This window comes from Rattus norvegicus, chromosome 5 (genome assembly GCF_021556685.1).
Source record: "Rattus norvegicus strain SHRSP/BbbUtx chromosome 5, alternate assembly SHRSP_T2T, whole genome shotgun sequence".
Lineage (NCBI taxonomy): Eukaryota > Metazoa > Chordata > Mammalia > Rodentia > Muridae > Rattus > Rattus norvegicus.
This window is the reverse complement of record NC_141538.1, coordinates 156,202,767-156,228,305: the sequence shown is the minus strand read 5'-3', so window position 1 is coordinate 156,228,305 and position 25,539 is coordinate 156,202,767. Positions and strand designations below refer to the sequence as shown.

Sequence of the window (25,539 nt, the reverse complement as noted above, 5' to 3'; positions counted from 1 at the left end):
CCAAGCCCACTTCTCACTTCCAACAGAATGACTAAGAAGTTCCTACTGACTTCATACACAATAGCTTATCTAGACACTAGCACTTATCATCTGGTTCTTAGAGAGGGTGAACAAGAGAATCGTCTTATAGCTCAAGAGTTCAAGACCAGTCCCCTAAACCACACTGGAAAAAAAAAAAAAAAAGCCTAGAAATTCGCCATCAACTACGAGGCAGGAGAGCAGCTGAGCGTGAGCAGCTCAGTTCTTGCACAAGACTGGTTGGTTCAGCCTCCCCCGCGACCCAGTGGCTAGGGAAGCAGGGGCAAGCCGATGGAGTTCTGAGAACAGCCTGGTTCACGTAGAGATCTAAGACACATAATGAGACCCCGTCTCAAGCAATAAAATAAAAAAGCTGATCGAGTAAGGCTGAAGGACCAAGGTGCAGCCTGGGGTGAGAGGACACATCTGGTGTGCAGGATGCGGCTGCCAGGGTACAGCACTTAACCCTCCCAACTGCACTTCATCCCTCACCAGCAGATCTTCCATCAAAACCGTGAGGCCAGAGATAGGGCTCAGCAGGTAATGACAACTTACCACACAGCATAGAGGCCTAAGTACTCACATGGAAGTGCGCTGTGACACACACACACACACACACACACACACACACACACACAACCAGTAGTTAACAAATTTTTTTTCCTTTTTTTTTCTTTTTTCGGAGCTGGGGACCGAACCCAGGGCCTTGCGCTTCCTAGGCAAGCGCTCTACCACTGAGCTAAATCCCCAGCCCCAGTTAACAAATGTTAACATGTACTTGGGGCGAGGGAGAGAACAATGAGTAAAGTCTGCTGTGTCAGCAAGAATGAGGTCCTGAGTTTAGATCCCCAACACTCACATGAAGGAAGGCTAGTGTGGTGGTGTAGGCCTGCAACCACGGGGAAAGAGGTGGATCGGGGGCTGCTGGACAGCTGGTGTAGTCGAAATACTGAGCTCCAATCTCAGGTGGAGGGCCGGTCCCAAAACTGAGGAGAGGGACTGAGGAAGACAGTTGATGTTAACCTCTAATCTCCAAAAGCACGCTCACAAGTGAACATACCTGTACACTCGTATATGGAAGGAAGGGGGAAAAATGAAGAATTTAGGCCCAAAATGGGCCTTAGCACCTCGAAGCCTAAGGCAGGATGGTCAGTCAGTTCAAAGCCAGACTTGGCTACAGAGTTGAAGGTCAGCAAGTGATATATATGTCCCTGTCAAAAACAAATGACTACATAAATAACAGTGAACTTAAATCACTGATTTCAACCAGGCATGGTGTCATACACCTTTAATCCCAGCCCTCAGGACAGAGGGAAAGGTGTGCACATCTGAGTTCCAGGCCTCCCTGGTCTTCATAACTGGATCCAGGTTAGACAATGCTATGCAGGGAGACCAAGTGTGGAAGATTATAGATTGTAACTACTGCACAGGGTTACATAGTTTGTTTTAAAAGTTCTAAGTATGAAATGTGACTGTAGGAACTAAACAAAGATACAGAGAAAGCTACTGCGGCACCTGGCGTCAGAGCTGCAAACAAGGCGCAGGCTGACTGTCCAGCCAGTCCCCAGGCTTTAAATGCAGTGTTAAGCCTCCATCACTCTCAGACTCCATAACGAAGCTTGCTGGGACCTTCTCTGGCACTTCATAGCTGTCCCACAGCTTCCTCACCTTCAGCTCACAAGCCACACAGAGTCCTGAGACCCTTCGCCTGTCCCCACCCCTCCACGGTCTGACATCACTTGTCTTCCCACCTTTTCAGCCCACAAGGCTGTTCCACATCATTTGCAAATACCTTCCGTTATCTCCACTTCCTAAAGGGATCGGATGTCCTAACCACTTCAAACCCCACATTTCCTAAACTGGATCCATCTGCACTCACTCTAAAGACGAACACAATCAAACCCTACATCTTTACTCAGTCAGTGACCGCATCGTTCCCCAGGGGACGCAGGCTCAGCAGTAAACAACACTCACTGACTGTTCGAGGACCCAGGTTCTATTCCCAGCACCCACACAGTGCCTCACAACCCTTCCTTAACTCCAAGTCCAAGGGATGCAATGCCCTCTTCTGACCTCTGTGGGCATTCGGCAGGCATGAGATATAGACACGAAAACAAGACACTCATACACACAAAACAGCAAAAAACTTCCCACCTACTATGGTAGCAAAGCACAGATTATCTAACTAGACAGCTATGACACCTTCATGACACCTTCAGTGCTTCCACTATTGGGTCTTCTGACCACAGCAAACTCACCACGGACCATTCTTTAACTGCTGAGCAAGACTCTGAAGGCTCATGACACTTCACTCAACTGCGGATGGCCTTCCTCGTAACTAAATCCTACTTCCTGTCCTCTAGCTCTCAATGATTTGCAAAGCTCAGCTCTACCAACTCCCAGTGGAACAAACACCTCAAATTTCTCAACTGTCTACTTGATACATAGGAGGCAGGGCTTTCTTTGCACCTCCTTAAACAGTAAATACAAACTGGTATTTAAGAGACCTTTGTTTGTTTCCTTTGCTTACCGAGTCAAAAAAAGACCTTGTGCCAACCATGTACCAGGCACTGCTAGGATGATCCCTAGTACCAAACCACGGCCATGAGAGCTGGACGCAGGGCGGATGTCTGAAGTACAGGTGGAGATGGATTAACGAGAGCCATCCGATGTCTATCTCGGATCTCCGTATGCAGATGGACATACATGTGCTGCCACCGCAGCCACCTACACGTGCACACGCACTGGGCACACAGGTGGGGATACGGTACGTCTGCCATTACCCTATTTAATCATAACCCTCTGAAAAGGAGACAAACTCCCGTCCCTGTTTTGTATATGTAAACAGAACCTCTCAACAGTGATGGGCTTTACCCAAGCTCAGATAGCTTCAGAACCTATCTTAATCTTTAGTATTTCGGGGCTTTAAATTGGATTTGGTTTGGTTTGGTTTCAGTTTTTTTCAAGACAGATTCTCTGTGTAGCCTTGGCTATCCTGGAACTCACTGTGTGTAGACTAGGGTCGAACTTATCTGCCTCTGCCTCCGGTGTGCTGGGATTAAAGGAAAGTGTCACCACCATGCCCAGCAATTAAAATATTTTTTAATTAAAATATTTTTATTATTATCATAATCATTAATTTTTATATGCATTGGTTTTTAACCTGCATTGTATGTGTCTGTGTGAAGAGATCAGATCCCCTGGAACAAGTTATAGACAGTTGTGAGCTGCCATGTGGGTGCTAGAAATTAAACCCTGAACCCTGGCCTCTGGAAGAACAGCCAGTGCTCTTAACCACCGAGCCACCTCTCCAGCCTGTCGTCATCAGGGGAAAAGGGGAAGAAGGCAAGAGCGAGAGGCAAGAGCTCTAACTGCTCTAACTGCTGAGCCACAGATTAAAATATTTTTGAAAACTCAAAAATATTAGTAATTGATGGCTATCAAGATGGTTCATCCAGTCAGACTGGGCTCAATCCTAACACCCACACGGTAGAAGAGAACCAACGCCCAAACGTCCACTCGTTCACTCGGGCACACGCACGCACGCACGCACGCACGCACGCACGCACAAATATGGTTAAACAAGTGTGATCTTTTTCAAAGCTATTAATACTGTTTGCCTAAATACTTAATTGCACAAACAAATGAATTGCAAAAGTTACTACAGATGGGGAAAACCACACGAAAGTTAAAAGACCAGTAAGCTAGTACGTAATGAATGAAACTGTTCCTCTCCACCTCCCTCTCTTACTAGTCATTTGTAAAGCAGGACATGTGTGCACACAGGCAGGCTTGTGTCTAGAGTGGGAAAGGAGAGCAGAGCAGCAAGCACCTTAGCGCCTTGTGCAGTGTACTGGCCATGCAGACACAGGCAAACCAATGCTGTCCCTGGGCGAGGGCGGCGGCTATGAGGGTTCTACCACCGCCATTTTTTTTCCTTCTTTTTGGTTTTCCAAGACAGGGTTTCCCTGTGTGGCGCTGGCCATCCTGGAACTCACTCTGTACATCAGGCTGGCCTTGAAGTCAGAGAGAGATCTGCCTGCTTCTGCCTCCTGAGTGCTGGATCTAAAGGCACGCGCTGCACTATCACCACCCCTACCTCAGTTTTCATTTGAAAAGGAGCTCTGTGGAGCGGAATAGATGGCTCAGCGGGTAAGAGCCTGCCAGAGCCTGCCTTTTCTCTGGTAGACCCCAGTCTGGCTCCCAGCAGCCAGAATCAGGAGGCTCCCACTGGCCTGGAGCTCCTGTCCCTGGTGAGGCAATGCTCTGTGGACATCCACACTGCACTCACATACCCAGAGACACACAGGCACACACAAGTAAACAGCCACAACGTATAAAAGGAGCTCTGTACACGGGACAAAGCTTCCCTGCTGTCTACACAGCACTTTTAAGCAGTTTGAATGAAAACAGCTAAATGAGTGCCACTTCAGGTGATATCTGAGCTGACTTTAAAGTCCTCAAATTCAAAGAACTTAATAGGAAAACCAAAAATTCAATATAAGACTCAAACAACTTAGGCTACAGTACTCAAGACTCATCAGAACTTCCAGTGTCCCCTCCTCACCTCAGCACCAGGTCTTTTAAAAATGTAGTAAACATACATCATTTTGTGAATGTATTCTGGGCAAAGAAATTCTGAACCCAACATGACACAGTGCTGTGCCTATAATCCCAGCATTCAAGAGAAGGTAGGATTAGTGCTTGAGGCCTGCCAGAACTACCTTAGCGAGTTCAAGGCCAGCCTAGGCTATACAGTGAGATCTTTTCCACAGCACACACACGAAAACCTGAGCAACAGGAGGCAGCGTGGTCCCTGCACAAGACACACAAATTATCTATTTTCCCATTAGCATGCACGATCAAGGAACAATTTAATTCTCTTGGGGTCTATTTTTCAAATGGCTTCCACTGTGAAAATACACTTAGGAAGCTAAGCGAATAGGATCCTATGTGGGCCCAGCCTAGCAACAAACTGAGCTCCAGGACAATCTGCGCTCAAAGTAAAACCTCCTCTCAAAATGAAACAAAATCCAGCCTTCGGGCTGAAAGTTCAGCCTGCTGCATGGTCAAGTGCCCCATAGTATTGGCATGGGCTAGCCACTAGCCTAGTACAGAGGGGACACGAAGAAAGAAATGCCTTTAGAAACGAAGGAATTCTAAAACTCCAAACATCCATTTGCTCAGGAGATGTAGAGGAAGAAAAATAAAATACAGAACCACTCCATACTTGGAAGAAAGACTAAGTCTTAACTCGTGCAGACGAGGGACTTCTGACCTTCCTTCCTACCTTCCCCAATACACTGCCGTAACCAATTTACATGGTGCTAGTGTTCAGACTCAGGGCCTTGTCATCCTGGGCAAGCAACCTGGCACGTGCTTCACTCCCCGCCTTCAGTATTATCTTTACATTTACAGGTCAGAGGAAACAGAATAATTTAGAAAGTTAATTCTCAAAGTACAATTTTCTCCATTAAACGCTGTAGATAAAAATCCCCTAAGAGGGAAATCAACTGCCCCGATGAACCCCATAAGCATACTGCAGGGGCTGGGGCAATGGCTGAGTCAGTGAAGCACCTGCACTACAAACACGAGGACGTAAGTTCAGACCAAGCATCCACAGAGTAGAAAACCAGGCCTAGCCACACATCTGCAACCCCAGCCCAGGGAGGTTAGAGATAGGCAGACCCTGGAGTCAGCGAGTCCATCCATGAGCCAGTGCAGTCATAGAACCTGTCTCAGAAGGTGAGGTGATGGAGAAGACACAGGATGTTCGCCTCTGGTCTCTACATGGACACACACACACATGCACAGTAAGGTGTGTGACACTCAAACAAACTCAAACTAACACCCTGTAAACAACTTTAAGCAGAGCTTGCACACACAACTCAGTGCTTAAGAGCATTCACTGGTCATCCCAGCAGCAGGCTCCAACAGCAGACAACACAGACACACACACCCCATCCACCGGGGGGCGGGCGAACTTTTTTTTTTTTTTTTTTGGTTTGGTTTTTTGGTTTTAGTTTTTTCAAGATGGGATTTCTCTGTGGTAGCTTTGGCTGTCCTGGGACTCACTCTGTACACCAGGCTGGTCTTGAACTCGGAGATCCTCCTGCCTCTGCCCACTGAGTGCTGGGTTAAAGGAGTGAGCCACCACCTCCTTGCTAATTCCTTGCTCTTAGTAACTGTACTATGGTTATATCAGACACTGAAGATTAACAAGGTGGGTACAAGACCTAAAGCAAAGTCAAGGAGACCCTCCTGCTATGTCAGCAACTTTTGTTTAAGGCAAAAATTAGTATCTGGCTAGACAGATGGCTCAATGAGTAAAACACTTCGTGTCAAGCAAGTACGAGGATCTGAGCTCAGATTCTCAGAACCCACACAGAACTCAAGGATTTTAATGGGTTAAGGGGGCAGAGAGAGGAGAATCCCAGAGAATTCACAGACCAGAGCTCCTGTCTCCAATAAGCTGGAAGGCAAGACCCCGAGGCTGTTCATGGATCATGGACATGCACCCCAGCACTCACACATAAACACAAATACGTGTGTGTGTGTGTGTGTGTGTGTGTGTGTGTGTGTATCAATAATAAATGTATATGAGGGCTCTGTCTTCATGAATGTCTGTAGGCCAGAAGAGAGTACCAGATCTCATTACAGATGCTTCTGAGATGCTATGTGGTTGCTGAGAATTGAACTCAGGACGGACAGCCATTGCACTTAACCGCTAAACTACCTCTCGCCCCTCAATGGTTCTTTTAAAACAAAGGAGAGTTCAAGAATTTGCTCCTATTTAAGTTCACACACAAATGCCACACCTTTACAACTTGAAAAAAAATAAATGATTAAATACAAACTATTGGACATCGAGCAATCTCCCAAAGCATTTCAGTAAGACACCTAGAAAGAGCAGGAAGCCTTCCAAGTCTCTAAGTTCTAAAACAGACAGTAGGTGGGGCAAGCATGGACTCTGCCATACAGATCAGGAGCCAAACAGAAAAGGGAGGAAGTTAGGTCACTGTCAATGTTACAAAAGCTCTCAAATCACTAACAATCTGCGTAAATGAGTTGCCTAGACAAAAAAAAAAAAGATAAAATAAAATAAAAATAAAGCAAAACCCTTTCTTCTCTAAGCCTCTGAAGCAAAGGAAAGATGGAGCCAGAACCCTGAATCCAAAAACCCAACATTCCCTTCCAACTTAAAGGGGCTGGAGATGGCCCAGCGGTTAGGAGCACTGCTGCTCTTGCAGCGGTCCTGAGCTCAATCCTAGCACTCACAGGATGGCTCACCAGCATCCTAACTCCAGCTCCAGGGGATCTGACACCCTCTTTGGGCCACCAAGACCACCAGGCAAAAGCCTGGCACACAGACACACATGCAGGCAAAACACCCAAACACATAAAATAAGTAAAAAACAAACAACAACCAAAAAAATAGCTCCTAAGAGGACTCTTCAAATACACCCCAAACTTCAAACACTTTTGTCACTGTTACATTTACTCAAACACATGTTTTTAAATTTCCTCTGTGCTGAGCTATGGTGTACTTGGACATCCGGACCATTATTATTTTGTAAGAATATTCACCTTCACTTTTTTATTACTTGGATGTGTGTATTCACAAGCCAGGTGCAAATGGCTGCTCAGAAGCCAGACGAGAGTGTAGGGTCTGCAGAGGCTGAAACTGCAGGCAGTTGTGAGCTACCCAACTTAAGGGCCCTCTTAACCACTGGGACACCTCACCAGACTTGTTTGTTAAAGACAAGAGCCAAGCACAACCCTCTTCTAAGATGCTGCTTCCAGCAGTGGATGGAAACAGACACACACACATACACACACACACACACACACACACACACAGCCAAGCAATAGGCGGAGCTAGGGGAAGGGGGGAGTCTTGTGGAAGAGTGGGGAAAGGGTTGAGGGAATCAGAAGGGGTCAGAGACACCACAAGAAGCTCTACAGGGTAAACTAACCTGGGTCCATGGGGGCTCACAGAGACTGAACCACCAACCAAAAAGCATGCAGGGGCTGGACCTAGGTCCCCTATACACTTGTAGCAGATGTGTGGTTTGGTCTTCATGTGGGTTCCCTAACAACTAGACCAGAGGCTGTCTCTTGACTGTTGCCTGGCTTTGAATCCCTTTCCCCTGACTGGGGGACTTTGTCAGGTCTCAGTGGGAGAGGATGCTGCCCTTAGTCCTGCTACAACTTAATGGGGGAGGGGGCAACGACCGACAGGGGATCTCCTCTTCTCTGAGGAGGGGAAATGGAGGAAAGGCTGTGAGGGTGGGACTGGGAGAAGAGAGATGGGAGTAGGCTGAGGGGGTTCGATCAGAATATAAAGTGTATGAATAAATAAGTCAAGAATGAAATCACCGACTGTCCACACCAACAGTCAGCTTCAAGCACACTCCTCCACTCACCACAACATGAAGGGTCTGCGCTAAGGTCAAGTACTCATGACAGCTCTAGAAACAGCAGTTACCTCAGGAAGTTAAACTTGTTCCAAGTTCTATTTCTGAAAGATCGACAGTGTAATACTCAGAGTATTGGCCACCCTGAGTAAGCCTCAAGAATTCAACAATCTTAATCATTTGATACTTGATGGCATTAAAACTCTGCAGAGATTAATGAAGATCCACTTCCTCTGTATACATTAATGAAACTTACTAAAGAGCAGGCATAACCTTACTGCTCTAATATTCAGATTTCAAGTCACAGAAGAGGTTTTGTTTATGTGTGGGAAATCTTTGACTGAAATAAAGTCCATGTTTTATTAAACTCACAAGGTTATTTAAATGCCTGGTTTGGTTTGGTTTGGTTTTCTCCTTTCTAAAAGAGCATCTACTATGCAGCCCTGAAGGATTTCAAACTCCCTATGTAGACCAGGCTGGCCTTGAACTCAAGATTCACCCACATCTACCCCTACTTCCTGAGTGCACAAACAAAATTAACGTATGACACGACTGACCTGGAGAAGACTTCAACTCCTGTACTTGGCAGAAGCCTTGAAGTCAAAATTCAAAGAAACTAAACCTGCAGGAGCTAGAGACGACTGCAAACCCTCCCCCGCCCGCGGGACTGAGGGTGGTCCTGGCAGTCACAAGTACTGGAACTCCCCCTCCAGGTGATCTGACGCCCCCTTCCAGCTTCCTCGGGTACCTTATACACCAAGAATTAAAAATAAAATAAAATCTTCTTAAAGTGGAGGGTGGCCCAATTCATAGTTCTTAAAAGGCTGGGCAGGAAGGACCTCAAATTCTAGGCCAGCCTAGGGTACAAGGGAAAAAAAACCTGATGTTTTAGCCACCTGGTATGGTGGCACACTCTTTAATCCCATCACTCTCAGGAGGCAGAGGTAGGCAGATCTGAGTTCAAGGCCAGCCTGATCTACAGATTGAGTTCCAGGACAGTCAAAGCTACACAGAGAAACCCTGTCTAGAGGCAGGGGAATGAGGCAGGGGGAAGAATGGCCCCACAACCTCATAAATTTGAATGCTTGATCACCAGGGCTTTGGAGGTATGGCCTTGTTGAAGGAAGTAGGTCACTGAGTGTAGGCATTGAAGTTTCAAATGCCTAGAATCTCTCTCCTCCTGCTGCCCTCAGCTATTTCTCCAGTACCGTGTCTGTCTGTGTGCTCCCATGCTGATGATAATGGACTGAACCTCTGAAACTCTAAGCCAGCCCCAATTACATGTTGTCCTTTTTTTTTGGAGCTGAACCCAGGGCCTTGCGCTTGCTAGGCAAGTGCTCTACTACTGAGCTAAATCCCCAACCCCACCACATGTTGTCCTTTTAAGAGTTGCCCAGTCATGGAGTCTCTTCACAGCAACGAAACCCTAATACAACTGCGTACAAGATATGAATAGGTCATTTTTAACAAATGCCAATACAACGTGAAAAGATATTCATGGTCATTAGCCACTGTGAAAATGCAAATCAAAACCACACTGAAAAAGTGCTGCCCAGCCAGTGGGAAGACCTGCTGACACATGATGACAAAGAGGACAGACTGTGGTACTCACACAGTTCCAAGGTACCAATGATGTAAATGCTCAGAGAAACTGTAAGTCCTCCAAGTGGGAACCAGGAGTTACCTCATGGAGCAGCAACTGGACTACTGATGTATGCTCAAGAGAACAGAACCTAAGCAGACTTTTTGGCTACTTATCATCCAATAACCAAACGGTTCAAACAACCCAAACATCGACCTGCTGGAGAACAGATAAAAGATGACAGATGCAGAACCTCCCTCAATGGGGCAAAGAGGTCAAATAATGACGCATGCTCCACACAGATAAACCTGGAAGTGTGTCACACCAAGGGACAGATTCAGTTCATTCCGTATATACATATATATACACACACACGCACACATGCACACACGGTCCAGAAGAACCAGGTAAATATATATGGAGGATTCACAATCACTTAGCAGGAGGAGAACTCAGGAAAACAGAAGGCCCAGTGATCACTCTGGGGTGTTCTAAAACTATAGTGAAAGGGGCCAGGGAGGTGGCTCAGTGGTTAAGAGTATCTGTTGCTTCTGCAGAGGACCTGGGTTTTAGTCCCAGCCCTTACATGGTGCTCTCAACCCTTTTAACTCCAGTTCCAGGGGATCCAGCACCTCCTCCTGGGCTCCATGAGCAATGCACACATGTGGTGAGAGACAGGCAAACACCTACTGACACATAAGGAAACATGTTTCCTTAGCTGAACAATTTTCATATGGTTCTGAATGGCTCAAAACTATGGACTGTAGTCTCTAAATGAGTGATTCCTATGGTATGTCTATTAGATCTTAATAAAACTGTTTGAAAATAAGCGAGGTATCATGATACACACCTTTAATTCTGGCGCTAAGGCAGCAGAGTCAGGCAGATCTCTGAGTCTAAGCACAGACTAGTGGATGGAGCAAGTTCCAGGCCAGGCAAGGGTACAAAGTTTGACCTATGTCACATAAGTAAATGGGGAGCCAGCATGACAGCTTCCCATGCAGGCCTGGACACTTCAGTTCAACAGTCACAAAGGAAGAGGAGAGGGGACAACCCCTGTAAGTTGTCCTCTGACACACACACTTTAGGAGCATTCCACCACCAGAATCTGGTACTCCAAGCGCTCACACAGGACTCGTAGGAATAGTTTGCTTCATAGTGGCCAATACTGTACATCATTTCCCTGTGACCCCCAGCCCCTGACCTTTTCCTTACATTCATTCACCTTTGCATCAAGCTGTTTGTTTTCTGGGAGTGGGGGTAGGGTGGGTGTGCTCTTTTGAGAGTGTCTCATTTTGAACTTCTAATCCTCTGGTGTCCACCTCCCACACCCAGCTTGTACGAGCGTGCGTACATGCATAAGCACAAGACACAGAAAGTAAAGGGACAGCTGGTGGAGGTCGGCTCTCCACCTCATGGGTTCCTGTGGTTAGACTCAGACGGGATTTGGTAGCAGACCCCACCTTCCCCCACATCCAGTCAGCCCTCGAGTTTCTTCTATTTCGTTTTCCAAGCCTAGTAAAGCCTAGAAAGAAGCCAAGCGGTGCCTCAGCCTTTCTAACAGGACTTCCTTCTACCCTCAAAGGTCCATTCTCAACGGTTTACAGCTGAGTAATTTTCTCCTTCCATCTACTTTTACCCCGTCACTCCTAACTCCTCTGTCTCCACCTCAGCTCTGCTTCCCTAACCCGTCAGATCTCTTGTAAATCTTCCCGTATCATTAGCACTTCCTGAAACCAAATTATGACATCAAGGAGAGGGTCATGGTGGGGAGAGGGTCATGGTGAGGAGAGGGTCATGGTGGGGAGAGATTGGGGCAGGAGGATCACCATGAGTTTGAAGCCAATAACCTATAGACTACATATCAAAATCCCATTTCAGAAATGCCAAGAAAGAAAGCCCAAGTGGTGGCGCATACCTTTAGCCCCAGCCCTTGGGTGGAGGCAGCAGGCGGGTCTGTTTGAGCCAGACTGGTACAGACTGAGTTCAGGGCAGCCAGGGCTACACAGTGAGACCTTGTCTCGAAAAACAAACAACAAACAAAAATAAATAGTACGAAGAAAGAAAAAATATAAAACTGTAGATAACATGGCCTTATTTTCCAAAAACCTAACCGAATCTGAGATCACTGAAATTAGCTCAGGTCAGCACACAGTTAGCTGTTCTCGTGTTCGGACAGGAATGCAACCCGAAACAAGTATATTAAGAGAATACAAGAGCCAGGGAGAGCGGCTCAGTGGCCATCCTCCACGAAATCCCCCCTAGAAGCCAGGGGAGGTGGCCCACAAAGGAACACCAGCACTAAAGGCTAAAGGAGACGCCGACCCAGCCCAAACCCTTCTGAATCCCAACCTTGCTTAGGGACTGGCAGGAAGGGATTCCAAGTGAAGTCTAACATCACAGTGCGGAGGGTTTACAAGATCACGTGAGAGGACACATATATGTAGTTCTTTTTTTTTTTTCTTTTTTTATATTTCCTACTAAAGCCAGGCACACTGACAATGCATTTCATCCCAGCACCTGAGTGGCAGAGGCAGAGGCAGCAGCTCTCTATAAGTTCAAGGCCAGCCTGGTCTCCATAGTAATCTCCTAATGTTACTTGAGTATGATAAACCTGTTTTGAATCTAACTACAGATGTTGGTCCTGTTGCTTCCGTGACACCCCAGGCCTCACCCCCATTATCTAACCCTCAAACCCAACTTAGCCACTTCAGTTTTATAAACTGGGTCAACACTATTCTATCTCAAAGGAAATCACAGACTTCCTATTTAATCATATATCAGTACAAGACAATTGCAGGGCATCCCTGAATGCTGAAAGTGAGTTAAGATGCCATGCGCAGTATCCCTAAAACTAAGCACTAGCCTCGGTCCTGGCAAGCCACCGCCAACAGGACACACAGCACACCTGCTTCTATGGCGCTTACATTCTCGCATCCTCAGAGTCAGGAAGCACGCAGGGCTCAAAAAACACAAAGAAGCTACTAGTTAATAAAGGTCGTAAAACCTGACGAGTTTCAAACGCACTTAAAATAGACTGAACTGTCTCCAATTTCAGCTGAGGCTACAGAGAGTGAAATGCTTCTCCTGGGTGGCAGCAAGCCAAAGAACTGGAAGTCATCTGAGAACGCAGAAGTCGCATGAGACCCTGCGGCATTTCACCCACACAATCTCGGCGGTGCTTCAGCTCTGCTGAAGTAGTCTGCAGGGCTAACCATCAGGAAATCCTTTCTTACTGCATTATCTCAAAATCCCATCCCTACAGAAAAACAGGTCCCACACAACAGTTTATTCCAGAACCCATTCTCCCTCATGCCTCAGAGCTAAGCCCATCACTTGACACCCAGTTGTCACTGACCATGGCAACTTTCCACTCTCAAACCATCACAACCAACTTTATACAGTCTAGAACACGAACCGCAGAGACACTTGGGTCTCAGGCTAAGTCTGGTGGGAAGCCCCAGCCAGCAAGCCTCTTCCTGTGGTTCCACGTTAGCATTCTAGGAAGACCAAAAAGCTGCCACCAGACACACACAGATATCATTAACTGATCCAGTTAAGCCCCACCCTATACCTGCAATAGCAAAACACACCTCAAAGCACATCTTCAAAATCCCAAACCCTTGGGATTCAAGATCACTGACCCCTTCGCTGGAGAAAAGCAACACAGATGCTCCGTGGAACTCAATGTGACCAACCCAATATAACACTCCTATTACAGTGGAAAACCCGGAGAAAGACCCAGGAGAACCAGAAGTCCAGGAAGCTCAAGGTCAACCCCAAGTGACAGACTTTAAGGCCGACTACACAAGACCCTGACTCAACACTAACTCAATTAGTGAGAGCGAACACAAACCCTGCCTAATTCACACCCAGCACTGCTGAATGTTATCAAGCTCCATCTGGTCTTTTAAGGTTAAAAGAAATTATTTCAAAGTCAAAGTCTATTATCAAAAGGTCAACGGCCTTTTGTAGAGATTTTAGATTTATTTCTTTTATTATTTTATGTGTACTGTGCACCATACCATGGGTGTGCCTGTGGAGGTCAGGAGACAGCACGGATCCCCGGAACTGAAGCTACAGACAGCTGTGAGCCTCCAGGAGTGCTAGGACCACATCCAGGCTCCAAACAGGGACAACCAGCGCTCTTAGGTGCCCCAAAAGGAAAATGGGCTTCTAGGGTTAAGGGGGGGTGGGCACACATGCCCATCCCATCAGGTACAAAACACTCTTGACTCTGTAACAACTACATTGTCTACAGTACTTCCTCCAGTTCCCCACAACAGGGGAGAGGCAGGCGTAAGAGTAAAGCCCAGCTGGCGGGGCAGCTCCAGAACAGGAATTACTCATTGCTGCAGGACTCTTAATCATTCTGTGAACCCAGAGTTTAGTGTGGGGGGTGGGGGGACTTTCTTGCTATGGTGTGGTTCAGCCCTTAGCACACACCTTTAATCCCAAACAATGAAGGTAAAGTTAGTTTGTAGAAAGAAGCAGTCATGTTAAAAAATGATGTCTAATTGAGTGGCAGATAAAGTGATGAATCAGAGAAAGATTTGACAGAAAAGGATCTGCCCAACCCTCAGAAGAGAGGAGAGAAGGAAGCTACTAAGAGAACAATGTAGAGAGGGGGAAGGAGGCAGTTTTATCAGGACAGTTTTACAGAGAGAGGTTAGAGAGAGATCAAGCTAGACACAAGTGAAGACAAAATGAGCCAGAGAATGAGGAGTCAGAAGATCAGACAGACTGACAGAGTTAGAGGTCAAACTAATTCAGAAGTGGCCAAGAGAGAAAGCAGCAAGATTGAATTAGTCAGCGTGGAGAGGAGTTTTGAGCCAAGACAGCTGAGCTGAACCAGTCAGCCTCAGCTCATAAAGAACTAGAAAGGGTGAGCTTAGTCAACAAGGGTAGTGGCTGACAACATTCTAGGCCTAGATAAGATTGTACAGAGGCGAGAAGCTTCCAGGACTAGGCCTAGGTTGGCAGACGCAGGCAGTAAGCCTCAGAGAGGACAGTTCGAGCAGGAGAATAAGAATCCTTTGACAACTCATGGTTCTACCTTGCTCAGATGTTAACTCCCTCCAGGAAGCCCTGACTCCTGTCCGCACACCGGACTCACAGCAGAGTGGTCACCAAGTCTTATCTCGATCGTATCCTACTTGCCTGTTGGGACCAATCTCTCTGAGGGTAAAGGTTATCTCAACCCTACACCTAGCAACCAGGCACAGCAGGTGGTAAGTAAATGAATACAAATAAATCTGTAAACACACACCGGAGCCATTCTCTCCACTGCGTGTAAAAGATGCTGTCAAACTTGTTAAAGAATCGCCCTCAAGATTCATCATAAACCTCAATATAGAAAAGCAACCTGTGACAAGCTTCAACTCTCAGGTGACCAAACCCACCCATCCGTGGCCAGTCAACTGGCTGGAGGCAGCAGATGTGCTCTGACTAGGCACCTGGGAGGGCTCTCCCTCTTCATTACCACTTTGCCATCTCTTTTCTCCCTCCATGAGGATTTGCCTTCAAAAATGTTTGGTTTGGCTTGGTTTGAGACAGGGTCTCACTGTGTGGCCTGACTGGTCTTCAACTCTAGATCTGCCTGCTTCTGCCTCTGAAGACTTGACACTTTCTTGACGGAGTGGCTTCGGAGCTGCTGGCCACAAGAGCCTCAGAATTCCAACTGCTGGCTACCGTGACCCTCTGCTGGAGGCCTTGCTGACTCGTGAACAAGCAGAACCATGAACTAAGTCCACTGGAGGACCTCCATGCTGTTAAGGCTCAGTGGGGGAAGATAGCCTATTTGTCTAGCAGTATGCTGTTGTGAACAACTTAAAACCCTAGACCATGGCTGTGTTCTACATTCCTCAGCACGGCTTCTCTCGGATGCAGCGGAGTACTGACACTTCCTCCCAGGCCCACACACAGGCTGCTCACCCAGCCAAGTAAGAAGGCCACCACAGGCCACTAGTCTGCTCACACACCACCCTTCACTGGCACAGGTGACCCGGGAAATTAACTTCTCTGCTTATCAGTACCCCTGTCTGTAAAACAGACACCTACCTCATTAGAAGTCTCGGAAAACTTAAATAGAATGCTGCATGTACGACCTCTACAGCAGCAGGTACTGAAAATGGGTGTTATTATCCAGACCTCGCTATCAGAGCGGAACATCACACACTTCACCAGCTAAGGCCAACTTAATGTCCAGGGGAGAGACGATTAAAAAAAGAAATAGGAATATTGCAAAGATAGAAAGAACACTTATGACAAAGAAGCCAGAGACACAAGTCCTCTTCTGGCTGACACCGGTCTCTACCTAGTTCTGTTCCTGGAAAGAAACTACTGTGTCTCACTGGCTTAACTGGCTGCCCCTAAATAAGAAAGAAGATTCCCTGAATCACAGCCTCAGCCTCCGACACAGACGGATACTGTATTCCTAACATACAGAAAATACTTCTGCTCAAATGCGCACCTAACTCGAGTTCATTTATCCAGAATTTTCTGAAACGTGGGCAGGCAGTCTCAAATCTAAAGAGCTGGGATTTTAATGGGGGACCCAGTAACCCCCTGAAGAACTTAAGCATGACTGGTTTTTGATCAAAATGTTAGTTATTCTGTCAGCCAGAAAAAGGATGACCATCGTCAAGATTCTCATCAGAGCCACCTCAACCTCAACGGGGAAGCTCAGTTGAGCACATCAAGACAAACATTCCCAAGCTGCGGTCTCACCAAGCAGAAGCTTCCAGTGTCTGTGAGGGACACTCGCAGCATGTTCTCCTTGCTCTGAGTACTGTTCGTGTTAGGGTGTTTTTTTCTCCTTCCGGGCCTGCCATCCCATACCTCGCTCGCTCTGCTAGCAAACATCCATTGACTCTTTGAAGTCAATGTGGCCATTTCTCCTTCAAGTGGTCTCAAGGGTCCTGCAGTTCAACACTGATGCCTGCTTCCAGCTTCAGGCTTCCCCTCAAATCCCGTGTTTTCAACACTTCCCTTCATTTCCACTCACACTTGAACACTCAGCACGGATGAAGGACACCGGCCAGCCGACTCCTTCCAACACACTTTCTAGTGCACTGCTTACTAACTCACTTGCAGCAACTCCACCACATGCTGGAAGGCATGGAAAGAGCCGACTCCAGCCCCAAGGGCTTCTACGGCACCAGCTTACTGCACGACTGCATCTGCACCAAGCCCGAATTCCCACATCCCCTCCGGTTTGAAAAGCACAATGCTCTACTGCATTTCTGACCTCTTCCGTTACCAGGTGACGACATTTTACCACGGCTGTGTTCTGAGGTGGCTCTAGCCTACACTTCCTTTACTATCTAGTCAGATGCTTATTCAGCAGTGTCATCTTGCCAGGAATAAAGCAGGAATCACAGACTACATCAAGTATAAAATGTCAGCCGCCATGACATGAAGCAAAACAGAACCTTAAAGCAACATGGTTGGTGCCGACATTGCCATGAAGGGTTCAGAATAATCTCTACTGTAAAGAGCACCTTAAACGTATTCCCATTACCCACCGCATCGTCTATTTTACAGAAAAGATAAAACCTAAGTGGAGCTCCAACCATTACTTCCAAGTTGTAACCAGCTTCAAGTTTTTCCAGTCCTTCAGCTGTGAGGTATAAGGAGAAAAAGCACACGAGGGCTACTCAGTACCCCGCTCTGTATCCAATGAAGCCACCAACTTCGCCAAGCACTGTCACAAACAACACAGCAATCCCTTACTTGCTCTTCTGTCAAGAGCACATACTGTGCACTTCCTCTGGTTTAACAGCCTAACAGCTTAAAGAGGCAGGTAAGGGATAGATAACTCACTTGGCCCGGAGACAGAAACCTGCGAACACAGGCCATCAAGAAAAACAACCCTAAAATGAGAAGGGAATGTGAAAGAAGTATGAAGCGAAGCTAGGTAGCCAAGCTAGGCGGACTGGAGCGACCCAATTCTACCCTGAAGCAGGCTGAGCAGCCAACCTACTCCTCCACAGGCCAGTAGCTGCGCATGTGGGTCAGAAGTAACTGGGTTTTCCATGAACGTGCAACTTTCTCAGCCGTGAGCGAGGAACTGAACAGAACGGTGCAGGGTCAGAACGTTATGAAATCAGCACACAGACAGCACTGAAGCACTAAGATGTGGACTAACAATACGTAAAGAACGCAGAAAGGACGCTTGACAGAAAACAAACAATGACCTGAGGTGACCCAAGAAGGGAAGCGTTTTTCCCTTCTCAAAGTAATTGATACAGGCAAGAATCAAACTACACAAAAAGACAAGCTCAAACACACTCCCATCTTAAAAGTCAAATGCGAGAACCATACAGCGCAGGGGACATCCAAAAATCATTTGTGGATTCTTGGACAAGTACAAGAATGTGGGGAGGAGGGGCAAATGCTGAAATGTTCTTCTCAGATAGGTAACAAACACCTTAGCTTGCCAAGTAGTGTAGCGCATGCCTCTAATCCCAGCATTCGGGAGGCAGAGGCAGGCGTGTCTCTGAGTTCAAGGGCAGCCTAGTCTACAGCGCAAGTTCTAGGACAGCCAGGGCTACATAGAGGAACCCAGTGGGGAAGGGGACGGGACACCAACCACCTTGCTGAAGCTCCATGGGGGAGCCATGAATTTGAAGTTTAATACTGACTAAAACACCAGGTACCAAGATTTTTCAATCAAAGCTGCCCCAACTTCTCTATCAAGAAATTAGACACATTCAAAACTAAGACACATCCTTGAGGGCCCGAGTACCCTCCAGACATCAAGTCTATGAAGGAGCAAACTTACTAAAGCCCTTTAAAAAGATGTACAGTGTAACACCCATCTTGGAAGAAGTGAGACTTCTGGGGGTGCTGGGTAATGTGAGTTAACTTCCTCTTCCTTCAAAAAGGTCAAAGACAGGGAAGCGCCCAGTGTAACATTTCCTCCTTAGCCGGTTCCACCACAAGCCACAACACAACTCTAATTGCTCAAAAAATAAGATAAAATATAAACAAAACTAAACACTAGCCAGGGGGAGTGCTTTTCCTACACTCGCACTGAAGACTGAAGACCCAACTTACCTCAGGAATGAGCTGATTCGTTTCGAACAGGAAATTTAGCAATAAACTTTACTATGTATTCTAAATAATAATTAGAGAGGCCACGGAACCCTGCAGAAGGCAGGGCCTCCCAACAATCAAAAAAGCCTTGCCTGCAGGGCTGGTCCCAGGCACCAGCAAATTCTGCCCAATAAAGGGGAGGGAGCAGCAAGGGCAGGGTTCCCCCAGATCCACAAGAGCTGCAGAGGCACGGCCCGGTGGAGCTAGTGTCCACGGTACCGCAGAGGGTCCCGGGGTCCCCAGCAATGCTGTCACCGGTGCACCCCAAAGGCTCGACTCAAGCCGGGAGCAGAGCGGCTGCCCGTCCCTTTCCTTGCTGGGCTATGACGGCAGGCAAGGAGGTTCCCACCAAGGGTCGCTCTGGACCGCTGGAAGGTGAAAAGGATACTGTTGGGGCGCCGGGGTCTGGAGGGCCCTGATGTTCGGGTGAGGAGGGGCCGCCGCTACCGCTGCTGCCGCTGCCGCCGCCGCCGCTGCCGCCGCCGCCGCCGCCGGGTGAGGAGGCGGTACCGCCGCCGCCGCCGCCGCCGCCGCCGCCGCCGCTCCGGTGCCGGGTCCGGTTCCTGCTGCAGCCGCTGAGCCTGATTTCAGAGCCGGTTTCTGCGGTAAACTCATGGCAAAGCGAAGCCACCAACCCCCCCAGAGCGGGACCGGGCGCGCCGGGGTGCAGGGGCCGGGGGCAGCGGAGGGGCGGGATGGGGGCAGACCCGGGGAGGCGGCGGGAGCGGGGGGCCGGGGGGAGGCTGGGAGGAGGAGGAGGAGGGGGCCGGGACCGGTCACACACGCCCTCCGCCGCCGCCGCCGCCGCCTCCGCCGCCGCCGCCGCGGGCAGCAGCAGCCGCCCCGCGGGCCAGCACCACCGGCTGCCGGTCTCCGTGACAACGCGACCCCGGGGAGGGGGGGGCCGGACCCGGCGGGGGCAGGAGGCGGAGAGACCGGACCTTTCACGGCAATATCCTCATGGGCCGGCGGCGGGGGGTCTCTGTCCCCCTCCCCGGGGGAAGCGGCGCCCTTCTCGGTAGCGGGGCTCGGGCGATGCGGACGGATTTTCTTCACTCAACGAGCAGAGCATCCAACATGGCGCTGCGGCCGCCTCCAGCAGTCCGGCAGGACGGCCGCTCGGAGCTTTTCGGCCCTTTTCGGAAGGACTCGGCAGACCGAGGGTGGAAAGCTCCCTCGGCTATTTCCGGAGACTGCGAGCGGCCGGGGTTCTTCGGGAGCGCTCGGGAGCGTCTTCGGCCGCTGTTCGGGAACGCCGCAGGAGCTGACACTCTTTCTCGGCAAAGATCGGTGATCCCGGACCGCTGAGATTCCCCGCGGCTCGGTGCCGGGCTGAGGTAGAGACCAGAGGAGAGGTCTGTAGGGAAAGAGCCCAGCCTCGAAGAACCGCACCCGAGGCAGCTGTCCGCCGAGACCTGTCAAGCAAACGTCGAGAGGCGGCGGAGCGGAAAAACCGAGTCTCTGTGGAGGGAACCGCTAAGCCAGAGCACAAACCGACAGATAGGAACCCGCCCGCCGCAAGGAGTTATTAACATAACAAATGCCACTCGCCGGCCCTTGACGTCGCAAGTCCTGGGCATTATGTCGACACGTCGTCCTCAGATGCCCTAAGTGCGAAATGGAACGAGGAGCCCCATTTTGCAGAGGAAGCCCGGAGAAGAAAGTGACTGCCCCAGGGTTCCTGGCTGGGAAGGGATGGAGAGGATTCAGAAACTGGATTCCACCTTCTCTAGGATGAGCCTTGCCTTCTACGATGCAAAATGGCCTGCCTTACCAGAAACTTTGACCCTGAGCTCTGTAGAATGGATATCTTCCCACAACCTTCCTCAAGACTGGATGGCCTTTGGTTACAACCTGTAGTCTGCTCCTCATTCTCCTTGGCTTGGGTAACACTTGTTGATAAGGTCTTCTCCTCCCCACCCCCACTCACACTTTGCATACCACCTGCACCCCTCCATAGGGATATTGTCCCCAGTACACATTAGCCGAAAAGGAGTCACAGACATGTGGCACTGTGCAGATACAGAATACTTTATTAGCTCATATAATCCCAAGAAATAGATAAACGCCTATTCTTACAATGAAGACTCTGGGGTCCAAAGAGGTTTAACTGTCATCTACACTACTTAAAAAAAATAATTTTTTGAGATGGCTCAAAACTGACAGGAGTCTTTGCCAAGGACACATGACCAACATGGACAGAGGTAAAATTAGTGTCCTGCGTTCTTGATTTCCAAACATGAGGGCCCAAGTTCAGTCCCCAGAATTTACTCTGGAAAAGTCTGGTGTGAGGCAGGTGTTTACAATCCCAGCCCTGAGGTGGAAGCCAACAGTTCCCTGAGGCTCACTGGCCACAGTCCACTCTGATGAATTCCAGGCCAATGAGAGACCCTGTCTCCAAATTAAAGGTGAACAGCACCCTCTGGTGAATGACACCTGAGGTTGTCCTCTGGCCTCCATACACATGAACACAAACACAAGATCAGTGTCTGACTCCTGCTACACTGGTGGATTTCGGAGTGGGGGAGGTGGTTGTTGGTATTTGGGGGTGTGTTGCCTTGCTTGCTTTTGTTTTTTAAAGATTTATTTATTTATTGTATATAAGTACACTGTCGCTGTCTTCAGACACACCAGAAGAGGGCATCAGATCCCATTACAGATGGCTGTCAGCCACCATGTGGTTGCTGGGATTTGAACTCAGAACCTCTGAAAGAGCAGTCAGTGTTCTTAACTACTGAGCCATCTCTCCAGCCCACTTGCTTGTCTTTTGAGGGAGGGTCTTAAGTAGCCCAGGCTAGCCTCAACTCTCTATATGCCTGAGGATGGTCTTGAACTCCTGATCCATCTTGCCTCTCTACCTTCCAAGTACTGGGATTATAGGCACTCACCACCAGGCCCTCTTTTTTTTGTTTTGTTTTGTTTTTAACTAAAGCTTTACATGTGGTGCTCCCTGTAGGATAAAAGCTACGTGGCCTGCTCCCCACTACCTCTAGCTGTCCGAGCCTCCACAGTGCCCTGCATTAGAAGGAAGGCCTCCTCCCGCCTCTGGACCAGGACAGCTATTTCCTAGTTCAGCATGCTCCACCGTATAAATTTGTTATCCCAGGTTACTTAAGTGTGGATTTCTCCACTCCTCTCCAGGCTTGCCTAAGTCCAGGAAAGATTCCCAAATGGTCCTTTCGGCCCCCAGAGTCTCATTTCAGGTTTCTGAGATCTCAGGCTTTTCTTTATCCCAATCAAAATCTGTTCCCAGCAGAAAGATTTGACTTCCCTGTTTACTCGAGGCTGATAACAGATTGATAATTGCCTAATGGCTATTCTTTTCTGAGCTAGCTTCCTTCTTTATCTTAATAATAGCCACAAGCATCATGCAATTAGTGCGCGCCTGGCCTTTGCTAAGCATTTTGTGAGCATTATCAACCTCAAACAGGACAGATCCTGGGCAAAATAATATTAAGGTCTAGATAAGATTCTGACCTCAGGCAATAAAGTGGGAGGAGCTTGGCGAGCAAAGTTATAGAGACAGGCTCTCTCCATTCTTCCAAAAGCATGACCTTGGGGCAAGGGCTGTAGATCAGTGGTAGAACAATTGTCCTTTGTTCATTTCTTGCAAAACTGACCCTGCAGCCGAGGTTTGAGTGCTTGCTGACACTTGTATTTGAGTACAGGAAGTCCGACCCTTCTAGACACCCCCACATCCTACGGAGCAGCTAACACTGAACACCTACTATGTGTAGACATTTTTTCAGAGGTTAACTCCCTGACAACACTGTAAAATGTGTGTTACACCTCATTCACCAATAAAGAAATAAAGCCTCAAGGACGTGAAAGGTAATTTGTATGACATCTAAAAGGAAGTCCTGGGCTTCCAACCTGAGAAAGGACCTTTTAGACGTCTCGCCCTCAGCATAGCAACCCTATCGTCAAACATAGACCTGGCAAGAAAATCTGATCTGGGGGCTGAAGAGAAGGCTCACAGGTTATGAACACTGGCTGTTCTCCAAGAGGACCCCGGTTCAATTCCTAGACCACAAGGCAGCTCACGCCTTTGGAACTCCAGATCGCCGCCTCCTAGTCTCCTTGGGAACTAGATTCATACATACACAGATAATAGGTAAAACACCCATACACATAAAAACATTTAAAAATCTGATCTCAGCTCTTTGTTCACTAAGCTTTCCATGACGATGTCAAAACAGCTTAATGAGTGAAAGTCCCCTCTGTCAGGCCTAAGACTCCCCAGGCCCCACTCGAGGAATGAAGGTAACAGAAGCAGGCCCAAGTGATGAGAGCTTCATTGCCAAGAGATTAAGGAGGCTGCTAAGGTTAAAAGAGGAGTCCCAGAGCCAGACCATAGTGTTGCATGCCTTTAATCCCACAAGAGACAGGTGGATCTCTGTGAGTTTGAGATCACCCTGGTCTACATAGTGAGTTCCAAGAAAGCCGGAGCTAAAACAGAGAAACCCTGTCTCAAAAGGGGGAGGGAGGGAGAGAAAGGGAAAAAAGAGGAGACTGGTTTATGAAAGATCTTAGATTTAGGCTAAATCTTGAGGCCATTTGAGAGTAGGGGAAGGGATTCACAGTAGTCATGAAAGGCTCTACTTTTATGGAATTGGAAGGGATGGGGGAAGGTACGTGCATACGAATGCTGGGGCCCCCCCCCCCGCAGAGACCAGAAGGAGCTACATCAAGTCCCCTGGTGCTGGAGTTAACAGGCTTTTGTGAAGCCACCTGACCTTAGTGCTGGGAATTGAACTCAGGGCTCCTGCACAAGCTGCACACACTCCCAACCACTGAGCCATCTCTCCAGCCCCTAGAGAACGTTCTTAATCTCCTTGAGCCTAGGTTTTCCTCCTCTGTAAAGCACTCCCCACCTCCCGGGGTTTAGGGAATAAACAGGGAACACTTACCCAGGGATTCCCTGGCATGCAGTAATTTTTTGGTATGCTTTACCCATTATGATTCACTTCCGCAGAGACATTTCATTGTCCTTTAAAAATCCCTCTGATGTGGCTAGCACTCAAATGGGCTATGAAATTCGAACGACTTAATAATTGTGAATTGCCAGAGGATTTTATGTTACCCCGCAGGAATCCCGACAACACAAGCCCAGGCTCAGCCTCACCACATAGAGAACAGGGCCGGAATATCCTACAACAGACACAGCTCATGCCCTAGAGGAGCATTGTCGTTTTGGGTGGCTGCCTGCTATACCCAGAGCCCACAGCAACCTGGGCCAAAACCCTGAATTCCCTATGAGCTGAAAGAACGCTCATGGATAGTCTCAGGGCAATTACCGTCTGAGTAAATGTGAACTGGTACTGGGTTCAGATGGGCCCTTTAAGTTTCTTTTTTCTTTTTCTCTTTCTTTTTCTTTTCTTTCTTTTCTTTTTTTCCTTCTTTCTTTCTTTTTTTTTTGAGACAGGCTCTCACTGTGTTGCCCAGGCTGCCCCTCTAACTCCAACTCCTGTGCCCCAGCAATCAATCCTTCTGCCTGAACCTTGCAAGTAAATGAGACTATAAGCCTCCCACCATGTCCAGTCCATCTGTTCTAGAAGCATTCATTCTTGCTCCTTTTTCTCCTGCTCTCCTCCCCGTGTTGTGGTAAACCAGGACCTTGTGCGTGCATAGAAGGCAAACTACCAAGGATCTACAACCCCAGCTCTAATTAGTCCCCCACCCCCCCCCATCAATTTTTGGTATTTTTTGTTTTTTTTGTTTTTTTTGTTTTTGGTTCTTTTTTTCGGGGCTGGGGACCGAACCCAGGGCCTTGCGCTTCCTAGGTAAGCGCTCTACCACTGAGCTAAATCCCCAGCCCCAATTTTTGGTTTTTGAAACAGAGTCTCACTCTGTGAGTCCAAGCTGGCCAATTCCTTTCTTTGGCCCAGGCTGACCTCTAATTGAAGATCATCTTCCTGCTGGAATTGGGATTACAGGCCACAGCCAATACACATGGTACCTTTTTCTCCATGTATTTTGTTCTGTTGGTGGCTTTTGTGGTTGTTGTTGTTAATTTGTTTGTTTTTGAGGTGATATTACTATGTAGCTGAGATCTGCTACATATGTATATGTATATGAATATGTACATATATGTGTACTTGTACACACACACACACACACACAAATGCCAGGATGTCTAACATAACTACTTTCTGTCCTCTTTTGGTGTGTGTGTATACAAGTAAAAGCCACTATGTCCATGTGGAAGCCAGAGGTCAACATCGGGTACCTTCTATTGCTCTCCACTTATTTTTTTTTTAAAGATTTATTTATTTATTATATATAAGTACACTGTAGCTGTCTTCAGATACACCAGAAGAGGGCATCAGATCTCTTTACAGATGGTTGTGAGCCACCATGTGGTTGCTGGGAATTGAACTCATGACCTCTGGAAGAGCAGTCGGGTGCTCTTAACCGCTGAGC

At 48.0% G+C, this 25,539-nt stretch overlaps 1 protein-coding gene across 50 annotated transcripts in view; it reads right to left on the bottom strand.

Annotated features, from left to right (window-relative positions):
* Eif4g3 (eukaryotic translation initiation factor 4 gamma, 3) overlaps positions 1-20,229 on the bottom strand; it is a 220,356-nt gene extending 200,127 nt beyond the window's left edge. For 25 of the 50 annotated variants that reach the window (XM_087548409.1, XM_087548411.1, XM_087548412.1 and 22 more), the window contains exon 1: positions 19,505-19,981. In XM_087548409.1, the coding sequence (XP_087404535.1) occupies positions 19,505-19,731 (227 nt within the window). In that variant the 5' untranslated portion in view covers positions 19,732-19,981. 50 annotated transcript variants of the gene reach the window in all.
* Between the last annotated feature and the right edge of the window lie 5,310 nt (positions 20,230-25,539).